Source organism: Microtus pennsylvanicus, chromosome 7 (assembly GCF_037038515.1).
Source record: "Microtus pennsylvanicus isolate mMicPen1 chromosome 7, mMicPen1.hap1, whole genome shotgun sequence".
NCBI classification, from domain to species: domain Eukaryota; kingdom Metazoa; phylum Chordata; class Mammalia; order Rodentia; family Cricetidae; genus Microtus; species Microtus pennsylvanicus.
In genome coordinates, this window is record NC_134585.1 from 33166079 (window position 1) to 33186209 (window position 20131).

At 45.0% G+C, this 20131-nt stretch overlaps 1 protein-coding gene across 1 annotated transcript in view; it reads right to left on the reverse strand.

The window, feature by feature from the left end:
* The window catches only part of Vwa3b (von Willebrand factor A domain containing 3B), a 178044-nt gene that overhangs the window by 60593 nt on the left and 97320 nt on the right, over window positions 1–20131 (reverse strand). Inside the window, exons 13-16 of the mRNA XM_075978890.1 lie at window positions 16087–16185; window positions 10208–10387; window positions 2866–2996; window positions 436–593 (exon numbers count right to left, since the gene is read on the reverse strand). Coding sequence (XP_075835005.1) covers window positions 436–593; window positions 2866–2996; window positions 10208–10387; window positions 16087–16185 — 568 coding nt within the window. The remainder of the gene's footprint in view (window positions 1–435; window positions 594–2865; window positions 2997–10207; window positions 10388–16086; window positions 16186–20131) is intronic.

Below are 20131 nucleotides of genomic sequence, written 5' to 3' on the forward strand. Positions count from 1 at the left end.
AGGGGAAGGTATAGAATTGTGTGGGTGAGACCTTAAAAGAGCCCTATAGGGCCCTCATGGTGATGGAATTCCCCTACATCCCTACACATATAATAAAAACCTAGTCAGACAAAAATAGCTGGGACAAATCTGAATAAAACCTTTTGGTTTTACCAGTGTCGTTATACTGGTTGTGATTGTCTATGAGATGTTACCATGGGAGGACGTCTATAGGGTAATGCTATGATATTATGCAAATTGTCTTAATAAAATTCATTTAAAAAACATGCACAAGAGGTTCAGAAGTGGTGGGTTTGCCAGGAATGAGCAAGGCACCAAAATAAACAAACAACACTTAAAATTAGGGTCTTAAAAGAAATCCCATGTGGGTTTGGTTTTAGTCCATCTCCCTGGAGGAAAGCCAGCCAAGAGTGACGCCATTCTGGGCACAAGTACCTGCATGCAGGAGTTTCTTTTTCTGTGTCTTTCCATTCAAAACGTTCCATGGTCCTTTAAACACTTTTAGGGGCAAAACAGCCTTTGAGTCAGCATCTGATTGAGAGTTTGCACAATTTTCTGGGGTTGAAACCATGGAGCAGATTTCCTTTTGATGCCTGTTTAGTTCAGATTTTTTTTAAGTAGACCAATAAAAAGGAGGGTGAAAGAAAATGTCCATTAATAAGAAAGAGAAGCAGATTAATACATTCACACTGAACACTGCAGACTTAAAGAAGTGAGCTACCCTCTCAAAAGGAGGCCCCTTTAACTAAGAGGGCCAGCATAACGGGCAGGCTAAAATAAACGTATTGATCAAGACCCAGTCTTCCCGTTATCAAACTAAGCATTAATACTCCTGGGTGCACGGACACAAGAGAGTGTCAAGTCCAGCCCTTGAGTGGGGCAGCGTGACTCCTATCACAGGTGTGTGACCTCATTGAAGTCACTAAGTTTCTTCAGTTTTGTCACCGATCGCTCAGGAGCTTCATCTGTGCACCGACTACACAGGACTGCCGTGGGGACAAATGTGAGTCAACACGCCAGTTATGAAAAACCAATTCTCTAACCAAAGCATCATTGACCAAGCTCTTGCGCAAGGTTAGACTTCCCATGCCAGCCAAAAATGGCAGCACACAATTGTAGAGACCAGGAGGGATCCAGAAAAGCTCAAGTCTCTGCCCAGACACTTTTGTGTCTGGGCTCTGAAAAGAGCAGCCACGGCACAGGTATGTGGATGCATGGGGCTCATAGTAGAGGTCCTGTGGTCTGTCCTTTGTGTGAAAACATCCACACTGTGCACCCCACAGCAGAAAGGAACCAGGACTCATGCCCCCATTTCTCCTGGAGCAAGGTTTGTCCTCAGTGTATAAACAAATAAATAAATAAAATATTTGGAGGCTAATATGTTTTTTTTTCTAATGGAAAACTTCAAAACAGTAGTCTGTGGTTGATGATAGCTAAGTGGAAGAAATCACTTTCCTAATGCAGTTAACTAAACAGTGCAATAGTCTGTAGGCTGAGCCACCACCTTCTGCTCTTTTCTCTGTTAAGTCAGGGTTCCTACTGTGAGCCACAGGCATACACCCAACCACCTATCACCGCCCTTTCCCACATTACAGACAGGAAAACAGAGGCTCCTTGAGCTAAGCCGCTTGCCCAAAGTGAGAAGGCTGCAGCGGTAAGATGTCTCTCACTCCATCCAGCTTGCGGTCCTCCCAGCCCTCGAAACTGAAAACACAAACTGTCGCGGTCACTGCTCAGTCAGACACCAGACCAAATCCAAGTTCTAGCACCAGCTGGTCATTCTGTCTAAGGTTTTCTTTGTTTAAACAAGGAAGGCAGTTAAGGTGCTGGCCGAAAGAAGGGAAAAGCTAGCTTATACTCAAGGGATGCTTGCTTAGTTGATTGTCAGTTTATCTGTGAAGTTTAGAAACACATTTGTGTTTCCCCAAATTCTCAAAGCTCTGCACAATCTCCTTCTAAGAGAACTCACTATAGGACAGGCTCTTTTTCTCCTAACTTGGTATCTGTGTTAATGCTTAATTCATTAATTGGAAGACTTTGTTTAGATGAATTAAAAAAAAATCTGGCTAATAAATGTATTTTCAGTCTTTCCGCTTGCTATCTCCCTATTAGCTATTTTCCTGGCAGGATGGGCATGAATATCTGTACAAACAACCTTAAATCACTTTAATAAGATTTGACTCATTTCCTGAGCGTTGGAATCAGTTGCGGTTTTGTTGATATCACCATGAGCAGAAGCACAGGCTGGAGGAAGACTGAAGAAGGGTGTCTCCCCAACCTGCAACCACAGCCTGATCAGGAAACAGATCCGGGGCATGGAGAGGTGTGAGAGGAAGTGAAGTGCCTATCAGTGCTTCACAGACTGAAGCCCAGACCTCAGGCTGTTGAGCCCTGGGCTGTCTCCACTTCAGACACCCATCTCTGCCTGTCACTGCTCGAGGTGGGGGTGGTGGGATCTATACTGGATAGAAAATACAGAGTGCACATGTGATCTCAGCCCAGGTACTAGACCATTCTCTTTCTGTAAAATACCCTAACATGATTAGACTACATGCTTCTTACACTAGATTCCCCAAAGTCCTTCAGAAAGGGGAGCACAGGAGGGGCAGATGGGGGGAGGGGAGCAGGGAGGAATTTGGAGGGAGCAGGGAAGGAGCGGGGCAGGCAGGGGAGGGGGGGTAGATGGGGGACTGGGGGAGCAGAGGGAGCAGGGAAGGGTGAGGTAGAGTGGGTGTGGAAGCGGGGGAAGAAACGGAGGGAGTGGGGCAGGCAGGGGAGAGGGTTAGATGGGGAGCTGGGGGAGCAGAGAGAGCAGGGAGGGGTGAGGCAGAGTGGGGAGGCAAGGGAAATGGTCTGGCAACTCACTTGAAGCCTCCCCCCTTTTCTCCGTTGTACCACCAGTCCATGACCAAGGACTCAGAGTAAAGCTCCTGTATCTTCTCCAGGTCGCTGTAGCCCTGTTGCATCTCCTGGATCAAAAGGTTCATGTCTTCATCCTGCTGAGTGAGAAGTGGACAGTCACGGGCCATCACCTGGGACACAGACCGCATCAGGCCGAGCAAAACCTAAAGCATCTCATGGGCTCTTTCACCATCCCATGTCCAACCGACTTTATGGTCTATTAGTCACCTATGACAAAGAGAATTTACGCAGTCACACTTGTGACGTTGTCACGACAAAAGTGGTAAGCATATCCACCGCCTCCCCAGAGCACTCTACCCCGGTTTGTAAATCTGGTCTCCTTCCCACAACCCCTCTCCTTCATTCCCAAGCAATTACTCAATATATTCTGCCACTACACATGAGTTTGAATCTTCTGCAAATGGAATCATACAATAAATGCTCAGATCCTCGGGAGCTCCCTCCACTCATACTTATTTTGAAATTCGCTCATATTGTAGTGTGACCCCCCCCCCATTCATTCATTTTAGAGTTAAGTAGTTTTCTTCTGTATAATAAACATAAACATGTATCCGTTCACTTGCTTATGGGCAGCTGAGCTCTTTCCAGACTTGGGCTGCTGCAGATAAAACTATGAACCCTTGTGTATGAGTCCTTTGTGTGGACATAAGCTTCTGGTTACTTTTGGTAAACAGGAACCTTGGATAACTAGATCACGTGGATGGTGATGTCACTGTGTAGGACAAACTACCAAACTGTTTCCCAAAATGATTGTTCAGTAAGGTCTGAGTCCCAGACCCTCCAGATCTTTGCAAGTATGGAGCATGGCTGGCCGATGACTCTCCCCCATTCTAACCCTTGCCTGTGTCTGTGATTTCAATGTGGATTTCTTGATGCTAATCGGGATGAGCATCCTTTCGTGTTATTTATCATGCACATATTCTTTTGTTAATGCTTTGTTTTTCCCTAAAACAGGGTCTTGCTGTATATCCCAGGTTAGCGTCGACCTCGTGGTCCTCCTGACTGCATCTTCAGGAGTGGGGCTACAGGTGTGCACCCCATGACCTGATCCCATCTATACTCTTTCTGAGAAAATGTCTGTTCCAAAAGTCAGCCCATATTTTGAGTTTCCTCATTATTGAATTTTGAGAATTTTTTAATATTCTGGGCATAAGTCATTTAGTAGACATAGAATTTGAAAATCTTTCTCTCCTACTCCACAGCATTTTTTTTTATATTGTGGCAGTCTTTTCAGAGAAGCTTGTTTTTTTGGTTTATTACAAATGATCAACTTATTCATCTACAGATTACAATTTTATATATTATCTAAAACATGTATATATTATCTAAATATGTTTTAGATATGTATACATATTTATACATTTTTTTCAGCCTGGCATTGTAGCACGTGTCTGTAACCTCAGCCCTTGGGAGGCCAAAAGTATGAGAACCAAGAGTTTGAGGCCAGCCTGGGCTACATAACAAGACCCTGTTCTACAATTTTGTTTTTCAGAAAGGTTATTTTGGTAATAATAAATCCTTGGCCTACCCATAAGATCAGTTTGTTGATATGTGTGTGTGTGTGTATGTGTTTATGTGTGTGTACATGTGTGTGTGCATAGGTGTGTATTTATGTGTGTGTGCATATGTGTATATGTATGTGTGTGTACATGTGTGTGCGTGGGTGTGTATGTGTGTGTGCATGTATGTGTATGTATGTGTGTACATGTGTGTGTGCGCGTATGTGATGCATGTGAATGTGTAGATGCAGGCACGTGGAGTTCTGACTTCTGCCTTGAATACAAGGCTCTCAATGAAACAGAGAATTTGGCTATCCATTATGCTTGATGGCCAGTAAACTCTCAGAATCCACTTGTGTCTGCCCCATAATGCCAGAGTTGTAGATGTCTGCAGCAACCCCTGGCTTTTTACATGGTACTGGGGGGTTCAAACTCAGGTCCTCATGATTGCAGAACAGGGACTCTTATGCACTCTTATGCATTCAAGCCCCAGTGTGTTAATTTTTTATAAACCCTGCTTGTATTTTGGCTGGGATTGTATTGAGTAACAGATCCATTAGAAGAGAATGGAGAGCTTAATGTTGTCAAGTCCTCCAACACATGTTCAGAATGCACCTCTTGGCAGTGTTTCACTGTGCTCACATATCCCTACACCACCACTACTTCCTCCTCCTCCTCCTCTTCCTCCTTCTGCTTTTTCTTCTTTTCCCTTCCTTCCTTCCTTCCTTCCTTCCTTCCTTCCTTCCTTCCTTCCTTCCTTCCTTCCTTTCCTCCTCCTCTTTCTCTCCTTTTTTTAATCTCTGATGCTATTGACAGTAAGTCTATTTTAAATGTCTATTGTTCACTCTGAGATTCCATCTTACACCTGTAAGAATGGCCAAGATCAAAAACTCTGATTACAACTTATGCTAGAGAGGATAAAAGGAACTCCCCTCCATTGCTGGTGGGAGTGCAAACTGGTATAGCCGCTTTGGATATCAGTATGGCGATTTCTCAGAAAATTAGGAAACAACCTCCCTCAAGACCCAGCAATATCACTTTTGGATATATACCCAAAAGATGCTCAATCGTGCCACAAGGACATGTGCTCAACTATGTTCATAGCAGCATTGTTTGTCATAGCCAGAAACTGGAAACAACCTAAATGCCCCATGACCGAAGAATGAATAAGAAAAATGTGCACACAGTAGAAAGAAATAACATCTTGAAATTTGCAGGCAAATGGATGGAGCAAGAAACATCATATTGAGTGAGGTAACCCAGGCCCAAAAAGACAAATATAATATGTACTCACTCTTAAGTGGCTTTTAGACATAAAGAAAAGAAAAAACCAGCCTACAATTCACAATTCCAGAGAACCTAGGAAACAAAGAGGACCCTAAGAGAGACATACATGGACCTAATCTACATGGGAAGTAGAAAAAGGCAAAATCTCCTGAGTAAATTGGGAGCATGGGAACCATGGGAGAGGGTAGGAGGGGAGGGGAGAACACGTGAGGGGAATGAAGAAAAATGTAGAGCTCAATAAAAATAATTTTTAAAAAATAAAAAATAGGGGCTGGAGAGATGGCTCAGAGGTTAAGAGCATTCCCTGTTCTTCCAAAGGTCCAGAGTTCAATTCCCAGCAACCACATGGTGGCTCACAACCATCTGTAGAAGAGGTCTGGTGCCTCTTCTGGCTTTTAGGCATACATGCAGACAGAATATTGTATACATAATAAATAAATATTTGAAAAAATAAATAAAATTTCTATTGTTCTTTGCTAGTAGGTAGAAACAAAGTTTTTGTACATTTCGTCTTATGACTTATAATCTGGCTTAAGTAAATGATTAGTTCCATAACTCCACTGTGTATTCCGTAGTATTTTTTGACTTGATGACGATGCTGACTAAAAATAAGCAGAGTCTTCCGTCCACTCTGGTGCCTCACATCCCTTCTGCTTCTGACATGTTAAAGTGGCAGACCAAGCACCCTTGCACCTTGCCTGGTATTTGAGGATTTAATTCTCACAGAAATGTTCATTGAATCTGGCAAAAAGTTTATAGTGTATAAATTGAAATGGCTATATTTTTACTTAACTTTTATGTGTATGATTGTTTTACCCGCATGTATGTCTGTGTCCCACCTGCACACATGGTGCCTGTGGAAGCCAGAAGAGGGTGTGTGATCCCCTGAAACTGGAGTTATAGTTGGTGGTCATGTGGCTGCTGGGAACTGACCTGGGTCGTCTGGGAGAGAAACAAGTGCTCTTAATCACCGAGTCATCTCTCCAGCCTTGAGTTTTGCTTTGTCTTTAATAAGCTGAGGAACTATTGGCTGCTAACAGTTGCTCATGACCCAATAGATGACCCTGTTTATGCATGGTCAGCACTAATTGGACTCAGAAAGTTAGTAATATTTTTTAAAAAGACATGAAGTCCTGAGGGAGGTGGGTTGGTGGGCCCTGGGAGAGTTCAAAGGGGATCATGAAGGATGTGTACATGTATGAAATTTTCAGAGGATAAATAAAAATAACAACATTGGACTGGGGAGATGGCTCAGCAGTTAAGAGCAATGGCTGCTCTCCCAGAGGAACAAACATCTGTGATCCAGTCCCAGGGGATCCAATGCCCTCCTTCGGCTTCCAAGGGCTCCAGTCATACATGTGGTGCACAGACACACACACAGGCAAAATGCTCATCCATGTAAAATTAAACAATAAAAACAAAAATAAGCGTGTTGAGACGGTGAGTTTATGCTGATTTTTTTTTTTTTTTTTTTTTTTTTTTGCTGATGGGGCCAATTGACTTTTATTGCCATTAGATTCCACTTTAGAAACTGCACATGCATTAAGCTTCATGTTTTAAGAGGAAAGGTAGATGCGTGACTTTCTAAGACCCATTTGAGGTCTTCATTTTTTTTTTTTTTTTTTTATTTTTTTTTTTTTTAATTTATTTATTTATTAAAGATTTCTGTCTCTTTCCCGCCACCGCCTCCCATTTCCCTCCCCCTCCCCCAATTAAGTCTCCCCCCCAGCCCGAAAAGCAATCAGGGTTCCCTGTCCTGTGGGAAGTCCAAGGAACCCCCACCTCCATCCAGGTCTAGTAAGTTGAGCATCCAAACTGCCTAGGCTCCCACAAAGCCAGTGCGTGCAGTAGGATCAGAAACCCATTGCCATTGTTCTTGAGTTCTCAGTAGTCCTCATTGTCCGCTATGTTCAGAGAGTCCGGTTAATTAAACAATAAAAACAAAAATAAGCGTGTTGAGACGGTGAGTTTATGCTGATTTTTAAAATGCTACCCTAACATTGCATTTCTGTGCTAAACCCAACACGGTCAGGTAGGTCGGGTGTTTTATGTATTGACTGTTGTTCAGTTTCATTTGTAAGATTTGTGTATTTCCACCCGAGGAACATCAGCTTCCAGCTAGGTGTCTGTATCAGTCAGTGTTTGTCTTAGAGGAGGGTTGGGCAAGGGCTCCCTCTTCTCAAAGTTCTAGAAAACTCTTTCTACAACCCAGATCCTTGCACGTGCTAAGCAAATGTTCTACCACTGATCTGTACCTTCAGCCCTTGAGCTGATATGACTTCCTTTCATCTTAAATGTCTGGTACAGCTCAGCAGGGAAGTCCTCTGGAGTCACCTTTGAGGAACCCATTTAACTATGAACTCTTTTTTTTCCCCTGAAGATAGAGGGCTACTTATACTTTATATGAATATAAGCTTTCATTCTCTGAAATGCATGCCTGGTAGATCAAGGACAAGGTCATACAGTAATTAAATATTTTGCATTTATAGAAACGTCAGACTGCTTTACAGTGTGTCTGGATTTTGCACTCCCACCAACAATGAGCTAGTGGCCTGGTTGCTCATCTTGTCAGCACTCGGATAGACATGGCATGGCAATGCCCAGAGTTCAGCTTGTGTTCCTCTAAGGCGGGTGACACCCAGCCCCTCTGCGTGCTTATTCAGCACACCCGCGGAGCCTCTTTGGTAGCATGTCTGCATGTGTTCTGCAGGTTTTCGAAGTGGACTCTTTGTTTCTATGGCCCTGGGAATTGAACCCAGGATATTGTCCATGCTAGGCAAGCGCTCTACCACTGACTTATGCCTCCCCAGACCTTCTTAAGCTTTTCTTAAAGGTCTCGTTAAATTTCCCAGGCTGACTATTATAGTTTGCTTTCTGTTGCAGTGATAAAACATTCTGACCCAAAGCAACTTGGGTCAGAAAAGTTTATTTTGTCTTATAGGTCACTGTCCTTCATTGAGGGGAGTCAGGGCAGGACTTAAGTAAGAACCTGGAGGCAGAGAACATGGAGGAACCCTGCTTGCTGGCTTCCTCTCTCTGACTTGTTCAACCTGCTTCCTCTCTCCCTCCTTCCCTCCCTCCCTCCCTCCCTCCCTCCCTCCCTCTTCTTTCTTTTGTTTTTTTTTTTGTTTGTTTGTTTTTGTCTTGTTTTGTTTTTCAAGACAGTTTCTCTGTAGCTTTGGAGCCTGTCCTGGAACTAGCTCTTGTAGACCAAATTGGTCTCGAATTTAGAGACCCGCCTGCCTCTGCCTCCTGAGTTCTGGGATTAAAGGCATGTGCCACCACTGCCTGGCTTCAGCCTGCTTTCTTATGTCTCCTAAGTCCACCTGCCCAGGAGTGGCACTGCCTACAGTGAGCTGGGTCCTCCCACATTCATCATTAATCAAGAAAATGTTTGCCCGTAGGTCAATCTGATGGAGGCAATCCCTTCCATCTGGGAAGAACGTTTGGTTTCCTCTTCCCAGATGACTCTGAATTATGTGGAGTTGGCATAAAAACAACAACAAAAACAAACAGAAAAACCCTAGCCAGCACAGTGGTCTTGGATTAAACATAACCCAGGCAAATCTGGAACTTCTGATCCCCCTGGTTCAACCTCTGAGAAGCTGTGATTAGAGGTAGGCCTGTGTCACAAGGCCTAGCTTCTTTCTAGAACTTTTATAATTTTGTGTTTTATATTCAAGCCCATGGTCTACTTTGCATGCGCATGATCTAATCTATCTATATGCGCACGAAGACCAGCATTTAGGTTGAGGTTCCTCATTTTGCCTGTGGTTGGTCAGCTGTTCCCATTCTTTGTCGAAAAGGTGATCTTTCCTTCTCTGAACTGTTCTGAGCCTCTGTCTAAAAGCAGTCAGGAGGGGCTCACTGGGTATTCCTGCAACTGTTCTAATGGTCTATGCAGCTGTTCCTCCACCAAAGCCATGCTGTCTGCAACAGTACAGCTTCACACACACACACACACACACACACACACACACACACACACACACACACATTAGCTACAGTGTTTTTCCCCTTTCATTATGGGTAAATGTTTTCCTGCTGTTCTGTATGCCTGAAAATATTTGATTGATTTCCAGACAATGTAGATATTTTGGTTTCCCTATTATTATCTGGGGGAGTTGTTCTATAATACATGCAGTTAAGTTACTTGGAAACAGTTTCATCCTTCCAAGCCTTGTCCTTCAGACTTCTACTAAGGGAGCATGGCCATTTTATGTACTCTACAAATACCTACGGGAGGACGGGGTTTCCCATTCTCTCTGACCAACGCATCACTATTCCCAGCCTTGGGGGAACTCAGAGCACAGCTCCCTCTGATCACAAGTATCCTGAGATCCTTGGGCCACATTTGGAGAAACACTGGTACATCTTAATGTACCAGCTGCTTAACGGTTTTGTATATGGCTGCCGTTTTCCCAAATTGGGGGCTGCCCCTGATCTCTGAGACTCAAATGAATGCATGAACCATTTTCCTCAGTGCACCAAGTTCCCACCTGAATATCCTGGGGGATGAGATCCTTGCAGCCAAAATTATAAGCGTGGAACTCTCCTCCGGTCACAGAGGCTAGCTCCTTCAAGAACTCATTCGCAACCTCATCGTTGTAATTGAAGGAGATGGCATAGATAGGAATATTCTGGAAAAGTTTGACGTGGTCCATCACCATTTCTGGTGGCTGAAATGACAAATAGGGGAAATGTGGAAGGGTAGAAGAGAAAGAAAATGGTATCACATGACACAGTCTTAGCATTTGCCATAGGCAGTCAGATTCTGAGGCTGGAATAGCTTACACGGTGAGCGACCCTTTGTCTATGTGTTAGTTCACTTCCATATGTAAACAGCCTACTAAAAATCATGGGGACCCAAAGGCCATAGTCTTGGCCCTCTGAACTCTCACTCTGTGGTAGGAAAAGGAACTTAGGAAAAACGTTTGTCTAACAGAATCACCTCAACCTGAAACATACCTACGCATGGAGGCCATGCCAGCTGGGCTGTGGTCTGGACTACAAAGAGTACTAAGATGGAGCCCCATGTACATCCTGGTCACTGGGATCCCACACAGTGGGTGCCTGGTTTCCCAGTTTGGATTCCAAACATCTCTACCAAAAGAGTAATTTCAGCTTTTGCCATGTTGTAGGCAATTTGCTTGTCAGAGATAGAGGGAGAGAAAAAAGAAAGACCCCCTTGTTAGAGGTCTGTCCATGCACTGGGGACTTCATTTAGGGCTTAAGTTCCCAGCTCCTCCTTAAAACCACCAGTTACTCCTTCCAAGCATTTTGTGGGGTAGCTTTGGAAAGAATGACGCCCCCCCCCCCACTACTATCCATTCCTCTTGTCATTTTAAGCTATAAAAACACTGGGTTTCTTTCCATGATAGTAATATTGTCAGCTAAAAAAAAGCACAAAAATCATCAATAATAAGACAGTAAAATCTACCATTTACAGTTAGGAGTAGCCAAACCACCCAGCTCTGACTAATGAGACCTAGAAGTTCTCAGGGAGAGATTCCCTTTCTCAATAGAAAGACAGACAGGAGTCTAACGTCCTTCTCCATTCCTGGGAAATGGACTCTCTCCCTGGAGCAGCTGTGACCACGAGGATGGAGCATATATTCGAAGATGGAGTGTGAAAACAAGAGAACGCCTGCTCTCTGAGACACATGCCGGTCACTGTAGAACTAGGCCGGCTACAGCTGGATTTCTCACCCCTGCAAAGGAAGCTCTCAGTCGGCCGCCATTTGCCTGTGATACAGCCTTTCCCAAGTTTTCCCTCCAAGTGACACATAGCCAGCACCTCCATTTCATGGTGGAGAAACTAAGGCTCTGTACGGTTAGGTTTCCCTATGTCACCAAGTTCTCGGGTGGTCAAACTGGAGGAGTGCTGGCAGAGGACCTACTCCCCTGGAGGATGGCAGAGATCGCCTCTTGACCACCATCAACTAGCAGTACCATTGCTTACCTCCCAGGAAAGAATTCCCCTGCCATTTTCTCCCCATTACCGCCCAACTAGCGCCTTCAGAGACTGTCCCCAGCTGTCCCAGGACACTGCCTTCTGTTCTCGGTGTCACAAATTTCTCTCTGATCATCCTTCGACCACTTCCATCTTCTACCTGTGGTTCTTGCCCTTCACCCTTTAACCTTGCCTCATCCTTTTCCCATGAAGCCCTGGGGGAAAGGGTGCTGAACAAGAGGGGACTGTACTCAGAGCTAGCCGGCCTTCCCTGAGGAGGCGTCTGTTTAAATGGTCCCCAGAGACTGAGCTTCTGTAAGCCATCACTCATACACATCCTCAGTCTATTTAGCTCCAGCCTTGAGCCCATGCTTACTCATAATTTCCTCTGACCGTCAGCTGGCTTACTAGCCAAACATCCATTCAATGTAACCAACAAGCTGCAGCCCCCGTTTCTCTTGCCAACTACAGGGCCTGAGAGAAGGGCGCCACCCCGCCTGCTCCTGGCTCAGCTCCCCTTTCTGAGGGCTTCCTAGATGTTAGCAGGCTTCCCCTGGCATCCTTCTACAACCTTCTGAGGTAGGGATGAGGGCTTCACTTCTTACTAGGAACACCCAGCCTCTGCTCCTTGACTCTACACACCAGACAAGAGACAGGACCTCCTTATTTGGGTCACCAAATAAACAGCGTCAGCAAGGGCCGCCCTTACATTGACTTACAGCTGATACACCCGAGAGGGGAAGGAAAACAACGGTGCTATAGCTCCAGCTGCATGCTGGGAACCATAGCAGGCGCCTCCACCTTGTTAGCTACGTGACATTATGCATTTATTTGCCCATTGCCTCTCCTTCTACTAAAAGCTTCATCGAAGATCAGCCCCTTCTCCATCTTGCTCACTCTTATAGCTTCAGGCTGAGAAGAGAAGCCCTGGTACTCAGTCAATATTTATGGAGTTCATTTATGGAAATACCGTATCGTTTGTTTTCTCAGGACCACCCCGCGAGGAAGGAGGACTAGCCTTAAACTACAGCTGAGGGACTCTTGTCTAAGAATGCTCTGATGGACAGTGTTGGGTCAGTTCCTAACCCAGGTTTCCACCTCTAAGATATTCTATCCAGTTGAAAAGCACATTAGAGCAAGATAGCCCACCATCTGCACCCAGCCCCAGACCCCAAAATGCTAAACCCACATGGTGTTCCAGCGCCCCCCTGTGGCACTAGACAGCTGGGGGGAGGGATGGCGTGCCCTAGACTGGAAAGCAAACTCCACGCAATGCAACAGCCATTCCTATCTTCTGGCTGCTCAAGACTGCCTCAGCTGGTTTACACCCTCAGAACACCGCAGAGGAAGACTCTGAAGGTCAGCATCAAGCTCTTCCCACAACACCCTGGCTTGCTCTGATTCTCCACAGAGACTTCCTGACAGGGTCCTCTGGGCTGTGGAGTGGAGCAGCCATAGCCTCTTGTACTCTTGTGGAAGAGTGAGGAAGCTTTTGTCATCCCAGGGACTCTCTCCGGGTTCCTCACAGAGGCCGGCAGCTCTCTCCAGTCCCTCAGAGAAGGCTGAGCAAGGTGCGCAGCTAACTCTCCATCATCAACCCAGAGCAGCGGCAGGAAAGTGGGACCCTGGGTTTCCTTGCTACCTTAAGGTCTACCTGGGCAGGCTCCTCGCCTGTGACTTCGCCATCCTTAGACTCCATAGGGCCTGTGCTAGGCTTTATCCATTATTCTCATCTTAGAAGGATGCAAAAGTATTTGTCACGTCCACTTGGAAAGACTTTGACTTTGAAGGAGTCCTAAAATAACCACAGCCAGAGCTGGACTAAACTTTGCCCATGCCCACCAAGAGTACAGTTGTGTAATGGGACCCTTTTTACTTTATGAAGACTGACATTTCTAGAATTCTTGGAACATGATGAATTTTAGAGCGTGTCACCTTCTAATGCTGGCCTGACTGTGAAATGAACAGTAAGTGGATGCCGGTGGATCTAGATTGTCCACATGGTCGTCCAATAAGGAAACACTGTTGAGCATTCTGAATCGCACTGGCCCTACACAGTGAGCTTCCTCAAAGGTAGTGAGAACTGGCAAACGAGAATGAACCTACCCCATTCCCACTCCCAAGCCTCCCCCCCCCCCCAGCTAAACTCATAGGAAGAATGTCCTGACAGAGCCTGGGGCTCTTGGGCCAGTGTTAGCTTAAACTTGTTATCACTACTGAAAACATGGAGGCTTGGTGGGGCTCCTTAATATATTTTACACAGAACACAAATATCTGATATCCATTTGCTTTTCTGACAGAATCTTCAGAAGAGACTCGAGTGTGAAAAGGTAAACACGAACACCAAACGCTTTGACGCATTTATAGGGTTAGGTTTGGGTAATCGTCATTCTTGGGACTCTGTCACCTTTGTGTTCAAATGAACCACAGTCTCTCTCAGAAAAGCTACTCGTCTTTAGAAAGCTACATGAATGTATTTGGATATACTAATGTGAGATTTCAGGACCCTGGAATGCTATGCTGTGAGAAACCCTGAGCTATTGAACCATCCTCGTATTTCTTGGGGCTTCTGGGCATCCATGTAGCCCAAGCACACAAACAATATGCTCACTAGAACCCCAACCCTGTCTGTTCTTAATTGAAACTTTGCTTGCATTAGTAATATCACAATGAGCCAGAAAGCAGTTAATCCCTTTCCAACTTCCTCTGCCTTCTCCTCTCCCCCACTGCCTGCTACCAAGCTAGGCACCAAGTCCCACTGACTCTAAAGGAAGTCCCTTCCTTCCCAATTCTCCTGCTGCCAGCTGACACTGCTGACAGGCCCTTGTTGAGGTCCCAGCAGAAGCTCTGGCATAGCTGGAATGTCCTTGGCATTATTGGGGCGTCATGCTTCCAAACTAGGGAGGGGTGATAAGTTCTGTTCCTATGAAAGGTCCCCACTGTGGTGACCTTCTAACCTGCACAACATCCCCACAACAAACAGTGCACACTTCCGTCATGCCCTGATTGTTTCTCTAAGCGTGACCCTCATGCCCACCTTTCTGTACCTCCCACCTAGGACAATTCGGCTTCTTCTGTTCAGAAAGTTCTTTCTCTTCTTTCCAGACACAGCACGAATGCCCCCCTTCTACTTAGAGAACCCTCCCTGGTTTTTCTGCCCATCTTATATAGCTAAATCCATCCCTCTGTGCTGCTAGACATAGACCAGACAATCTCAGCCCCTGGATTGTATCAAAACAGACTGTATACTTCTAGCGCATTCCCTAAAGGTAAACTTCCCTAAGGCGAGGATCAGTCAAACCTTGGCACCACCCAGGACACACATGAGAGTGACAGACTGCTTTTGAATAGAAACCGCAATGAAGTTGACAGGGAAAGCCTTCCAAATTCAATTTCCCTGAAATGCCACTTCTCCGCCATGAATCTAATGCAGTAGTAAAATCCGGTGGCTTTAGTATTTAATCCCTGAGTCATTTGACACGGTACTTTAGAACAGGCAGTCTGCACATATAAACATCTTCCGAGGCAGGATACATGTTGATACTAATTCACCTTAGCAGTCAATTTACATTGTGCCGGCCTGGAAAATCCTCGTATTTACTTAACGCCGGGAGTCCTCGTCTTTCATTCACAAAGCTCGAAAGAAACAGAACAGACTCTTCTAAAACGTCTCAAATATTTCCCAGGCAGGCTAAACAAAGCCAAGAATGTCTCAGTTGAAAGGCCTGCTTTTGTTTAAGTGAGGGTGAAGCTAAAATTAGGGATAGAACCAAGGGTGCGGCCCAGTGACATGTTTAGATTGAGTCCTCAAAGCAAAGAAATGGAAGGCAGTCTCGGCGGTCCTCCTTTGTCATAAACATAAGCCAGGGTGCCGTGGAATGCAGCGGCTCCTTCCCTGGTGTGGCCTCCAGGCCTGCGAATATGGGTCACACTGAACATAAAACATCATCACCGTCACAATGCCCATAAATGTTCCTCAGTTGTAGAAGACACGGTTGCCCCTTGGTGTCTTGTCGTACCTCAGTTCTGCTTCCCTATGCCAGGGACATACCTCTCGATAGCTCTTGTTGGGGTGGTGCTGGGGACTCTGGATATTGAACATAGAGCTTCTTGAATGCTTAGAAAAGTACTCAACCCTGAGCTATATACCCTTAACCCTCTTTAAAATTTTTTCGGAACAAAATTTTGAGACGGGGGTTCTTGCTAAGTTGCTTATGCTGGTCTTGAACTCGTTCTATAACCAAGCAACTGTTGAAATTGTCATTCTCCTGCCTCGGCCTCCTGTGTAAGTAGGAGGGCAGGTTTGAGTCACCAAGATCAGCTTCTCTGCCTCGTGATGTCCCCTGGAAAGGTCTCATTCCCCCTCTCAGCATTCCCTTCCCACGACATTCTTCAACTGGTATTCATTAGTCTTTTAGTGAGTACCTGATCGGGTCTCCCATCCGTCAAAAGGTAGATGGTTTCTGTTTCTCTGTCGGCAAAAGCAATTTTCAGGGCGTTCAGGGTATTTGTGGAACTTCCAGCCTATGGGGGAAGAAAAGAGGCAGTCAAAACAGTTTGCACAAACAAGTGAAGTGTATTCTCTGCTCAGTGCGGGTGTGTGTGGGGGGGGGGGCAAAAAGGCATCTGAAATAAGAGACAAAATTTCATTGAGAAAATGACTTAAGACCAGGGATTTCAAGAAACCAAATTCCCAGGTGTGCCATCAGTCTCTAACCAGGTAGTTCAAGATCTGCTATGAGCCAAGGCTGTGGGTTTCCTGTCTTGACAACTGGGGTCTTAATGCAATTTTCGTCTGTGTTTTTGTGTGATATACTCACTCACTCAAGGCTGGCTTTGCTGTCAGCAGAGTTGGATCAAGCCGCCTGAATGCATCCCGGTTGGGATCATGTTCGTTTCAACTCAGGATTTATTTGTGCCACCCAGAATTCGGCAAACTCGAGTGTGGTCTTATTGCTGGCCTAATGATGAACACACGAATGTTTCTAGCATAAATCCAACCTACAAAGGTTAGGGTGGAACACTGACCTTAAATCGCATGACATATTATTGGAACTTATGTGAATGCATGGGGTCCTGATGCTCTGCTTTGTGTATGATGAAAATAAACAGACATAGCAGGCAGCCTGGATCTATGAGTTCCATACCCCTGGGAGTCAATCAAGCATGTTAAAAATATTACACAGACACTGAATATAAAAAAAAATTCATTATTCCCCAAGTAATATATTATTGTAAGCATTCACTATACTATTTTACATATATACTATATACAGCACTGTATTATGTTACAAACATGTAACTTGAAGGTGATTGAAAGAGATATAAAAGGATATGCATATTCATATGCAAACATGCTCCATTTTATATAAGCAAGATCTGTCAATTGGGGTATTCGTGGGGAGGGAGGGTGATCCTAGAACCACTTCCCCATGGCTACTGAGGGCTAACTGTATAAATTAAAATCATAATTAATCAAAGAGAATAGATTACGATTTATTTTCTCTCTTACATATAACATTAATCATAACACCACAATTGTTTGTACAAAAAAGAAAAAAAGATAAACATTGCATGTCAAGGGGAAATAATGATAGGTTTTTAACAATGTCACCAAACACATCAAACAGTTATAAATTAGAAAATCTCATGACTCAGTTTAGCATGGGAAGAAATCAAATAAATTAGATTCGCCAGAGTGCACTTGAGTCAACACACAAAAATGAGCCTTACCAAGAAATAATCTTTGTCCGCAAGACACACGGGACCTCAAGATTTCCAAAGCCTACTTAAGCCATCCCCCGCATCTCAGACCCAGGGTATCAGTTCAGCCAGAGTTGTAAGCTAGAAAAACAATCGTGATTGATCCAAGCAAGAAGAATTTATGCAAAGGGCATCTGGATAGCCTGCAGTCTTAGCATCTGGCAGGAAAACCTAGCTTGGGACCTCACACCATGGAGCGGGGCCCCAGTCCTGCTGCAAGCCTGCTCGGCAGGAGCCCCACTGCCACACCACCAGCACACCAGATGCTGTGGTTAGCCACACCAAACAGGGAACTGTCGCCATGAGGTGGACCAGCAGCCCACTGCCTCTGCCACCCAAGAAGCTTCGCCAGTCTGCACATGCCACCACTGTCATGGTTGGTAGACCCGCCATCTGAAGTCACTGACTCTCAACTCAAATTCAGGGAGGATACTCCGAGGTTGTGTGCCTGTGCCTTCGTACTTCCTCCTGAGTTGAATGGAGGCCAGAGTTTCCGCTTCCATATGGTGAGCAGGTTCTACCGCCCTTACTGGAATCAGGATGAGAAGATGGAGACGGTGGGCCAAAGGAATGGAAGTATCCAGCCCATACTCAAATCTTGTCAAGCTTCGCAGCGGGCCTTGAATGCCCTTTCTGCTAGGACCTGCTTAAACCCAGACACAGGTGGGGGTGCAATGACTCCTCCCACGCAGTTTCTCCCCCCTGGGCTTCTTCCAGCAGCCTCCACTAACTTTCCACGGGTAATAATAAGCCCCAATACTCCTGCCATGCATCATGCTGGGATTCAAACGCACCTGACTGGACCAGGCCAACGCTGTCTGGAGAGGGCTTCCTGGGCAATGCTAAGAGCCTGGATACACACCCCAGCGCTGTGCTAACATTGCTCTAGTGATGCCCAGCACAGGCTGCGTTACTCTAGCTGAGTGCATAGCTAAAGACACCTCCAGGTGGAGCTGGCATGGAAGGCTAATAAAAGATGGATGGATGAGCAGGCAAACAGAGACGATGATGGGAAGCCCTGCTTCCTGTTTTGTTTAGGATAGGATAAGTAATTCTATCACTATAGCATCCACATGAGGCAAACTGTTGGGAAAGTCATGGCAGTGCTGACGATAATAGAAAATTCTGCTGAGTATATCCTGGGCTAGGTACCTACAGCTCCTGCATTTTTACCCTGCGGTCAGACTTAGCAATTTCTATTCTCGCATCCCCAGAAGGTCACCCACCAGAAACAGGTAACCCAGGGATTTGCCTTGCACCCCTGTGACAGCACCAAGTGGGTACTGAATGGGGGTCCCAGTAGCATGGGGGGGCTCTGAAAACTAAATTATCACTGTAGCAAAAAGCCCACAAATGTAAACCAGATTGAACAGGCTAAACCTAAATACAGTGTCTGCTGGCTAAATGAGAAGACTTCAATGGGATTAGTGCCTCCTGATATAATAATAAAAATTTCCCCGAATGCAATAAAGAAAAATCACTCATTATACAAAGAGGTATAATGTCTGAGGAGAGTGGTCCAACTGATGCCCTCCGAGATCCCTGAGACAATAAAGCAGATGGAACATTAATACTGTAAGAGTTCCAGAAAAAGAGAGAGGGGAGAGTGAGGAATTTTAAAATATTTTTAAAAAAATAATAGCTTTTTAAAAAAATCCCCAAGGGGCTCAAGAGATGGCTTGGGGCTTGTAAGTGTGTACGGTTCTTCAGTGACTCAAATTTATTTCCCAGCACCCACACTGGGTGGCTCACAAACAGTTTGAGAAGCTTTCATGCCAATAATGACTGTATACAGAGGAGTCATCTCTGTTATACTTTTAGTATGTGTGGAGCATAAAGGGTGTAAACTGACATCAGGCTTGCTCCCTTGAAGTCAAAGCACGTCAGATCAGGAGCTGTGTGGCAGCCCCAGGAGCTGTGATGCCTCTGACCATGTGGGCATCACATTTGTATGCATAATCCCACTTCATACATACATACGTAGACATAATTTAAAATAATAAAAATTTAAAAATCCTCAAATTTGCAGAAATTATAAAAACTGCAACTCAAGAAGCTGAGAAAACCCCCAATTAGGTTTAAAAAAATCTGTGAAAATCATAGCTAGATACATTGTATGCAAATTTCTGAAAATTAAAGAAACAAAACGAACTCCCTAAGAACAGCCCAAGAGAATTAGCATATTACAGTATCCATTAAAGAATTCCAATTTGGGTGGCAGCCACTTCTCATCTGAAAGCACAGAGACAAAAGGAAGCGACCCGACTTACTTCGGGTGTTGAAAGGACTGAATCTCCCGTCATAACTCACATCTGGTGGAGACATCTACTCAGGGCCGATGGAGAACTGTGAGATTCTGTGGCTGGGAGTCTCATCTTTAAAGAGCGGCTAATGGAAGCTTACGACTCAAAAGAAACGGTAACAGAAACTCAAACCCTGAACATGAAAGTCATCAGAAAAGACCATCCTTAACTCCCCAAAGTTCCCAAGTCATGTGTTACAGTTTAAGAAGCTTTCATGCCGATAATGATTGGATACAGAAGAGCCATCTCCGTTACACTTTTAGTATGTATGGAGCACACAGGGTGTAAATTAATATCAGGTTTGCTTCCTTGAAGTCAGAGCACATCAGATCAGGAACTGTGATAAATGACAACTTTGCGTATGGAAAGCCACTAGAACAAGCATTCAGAAAACCACACGAAGT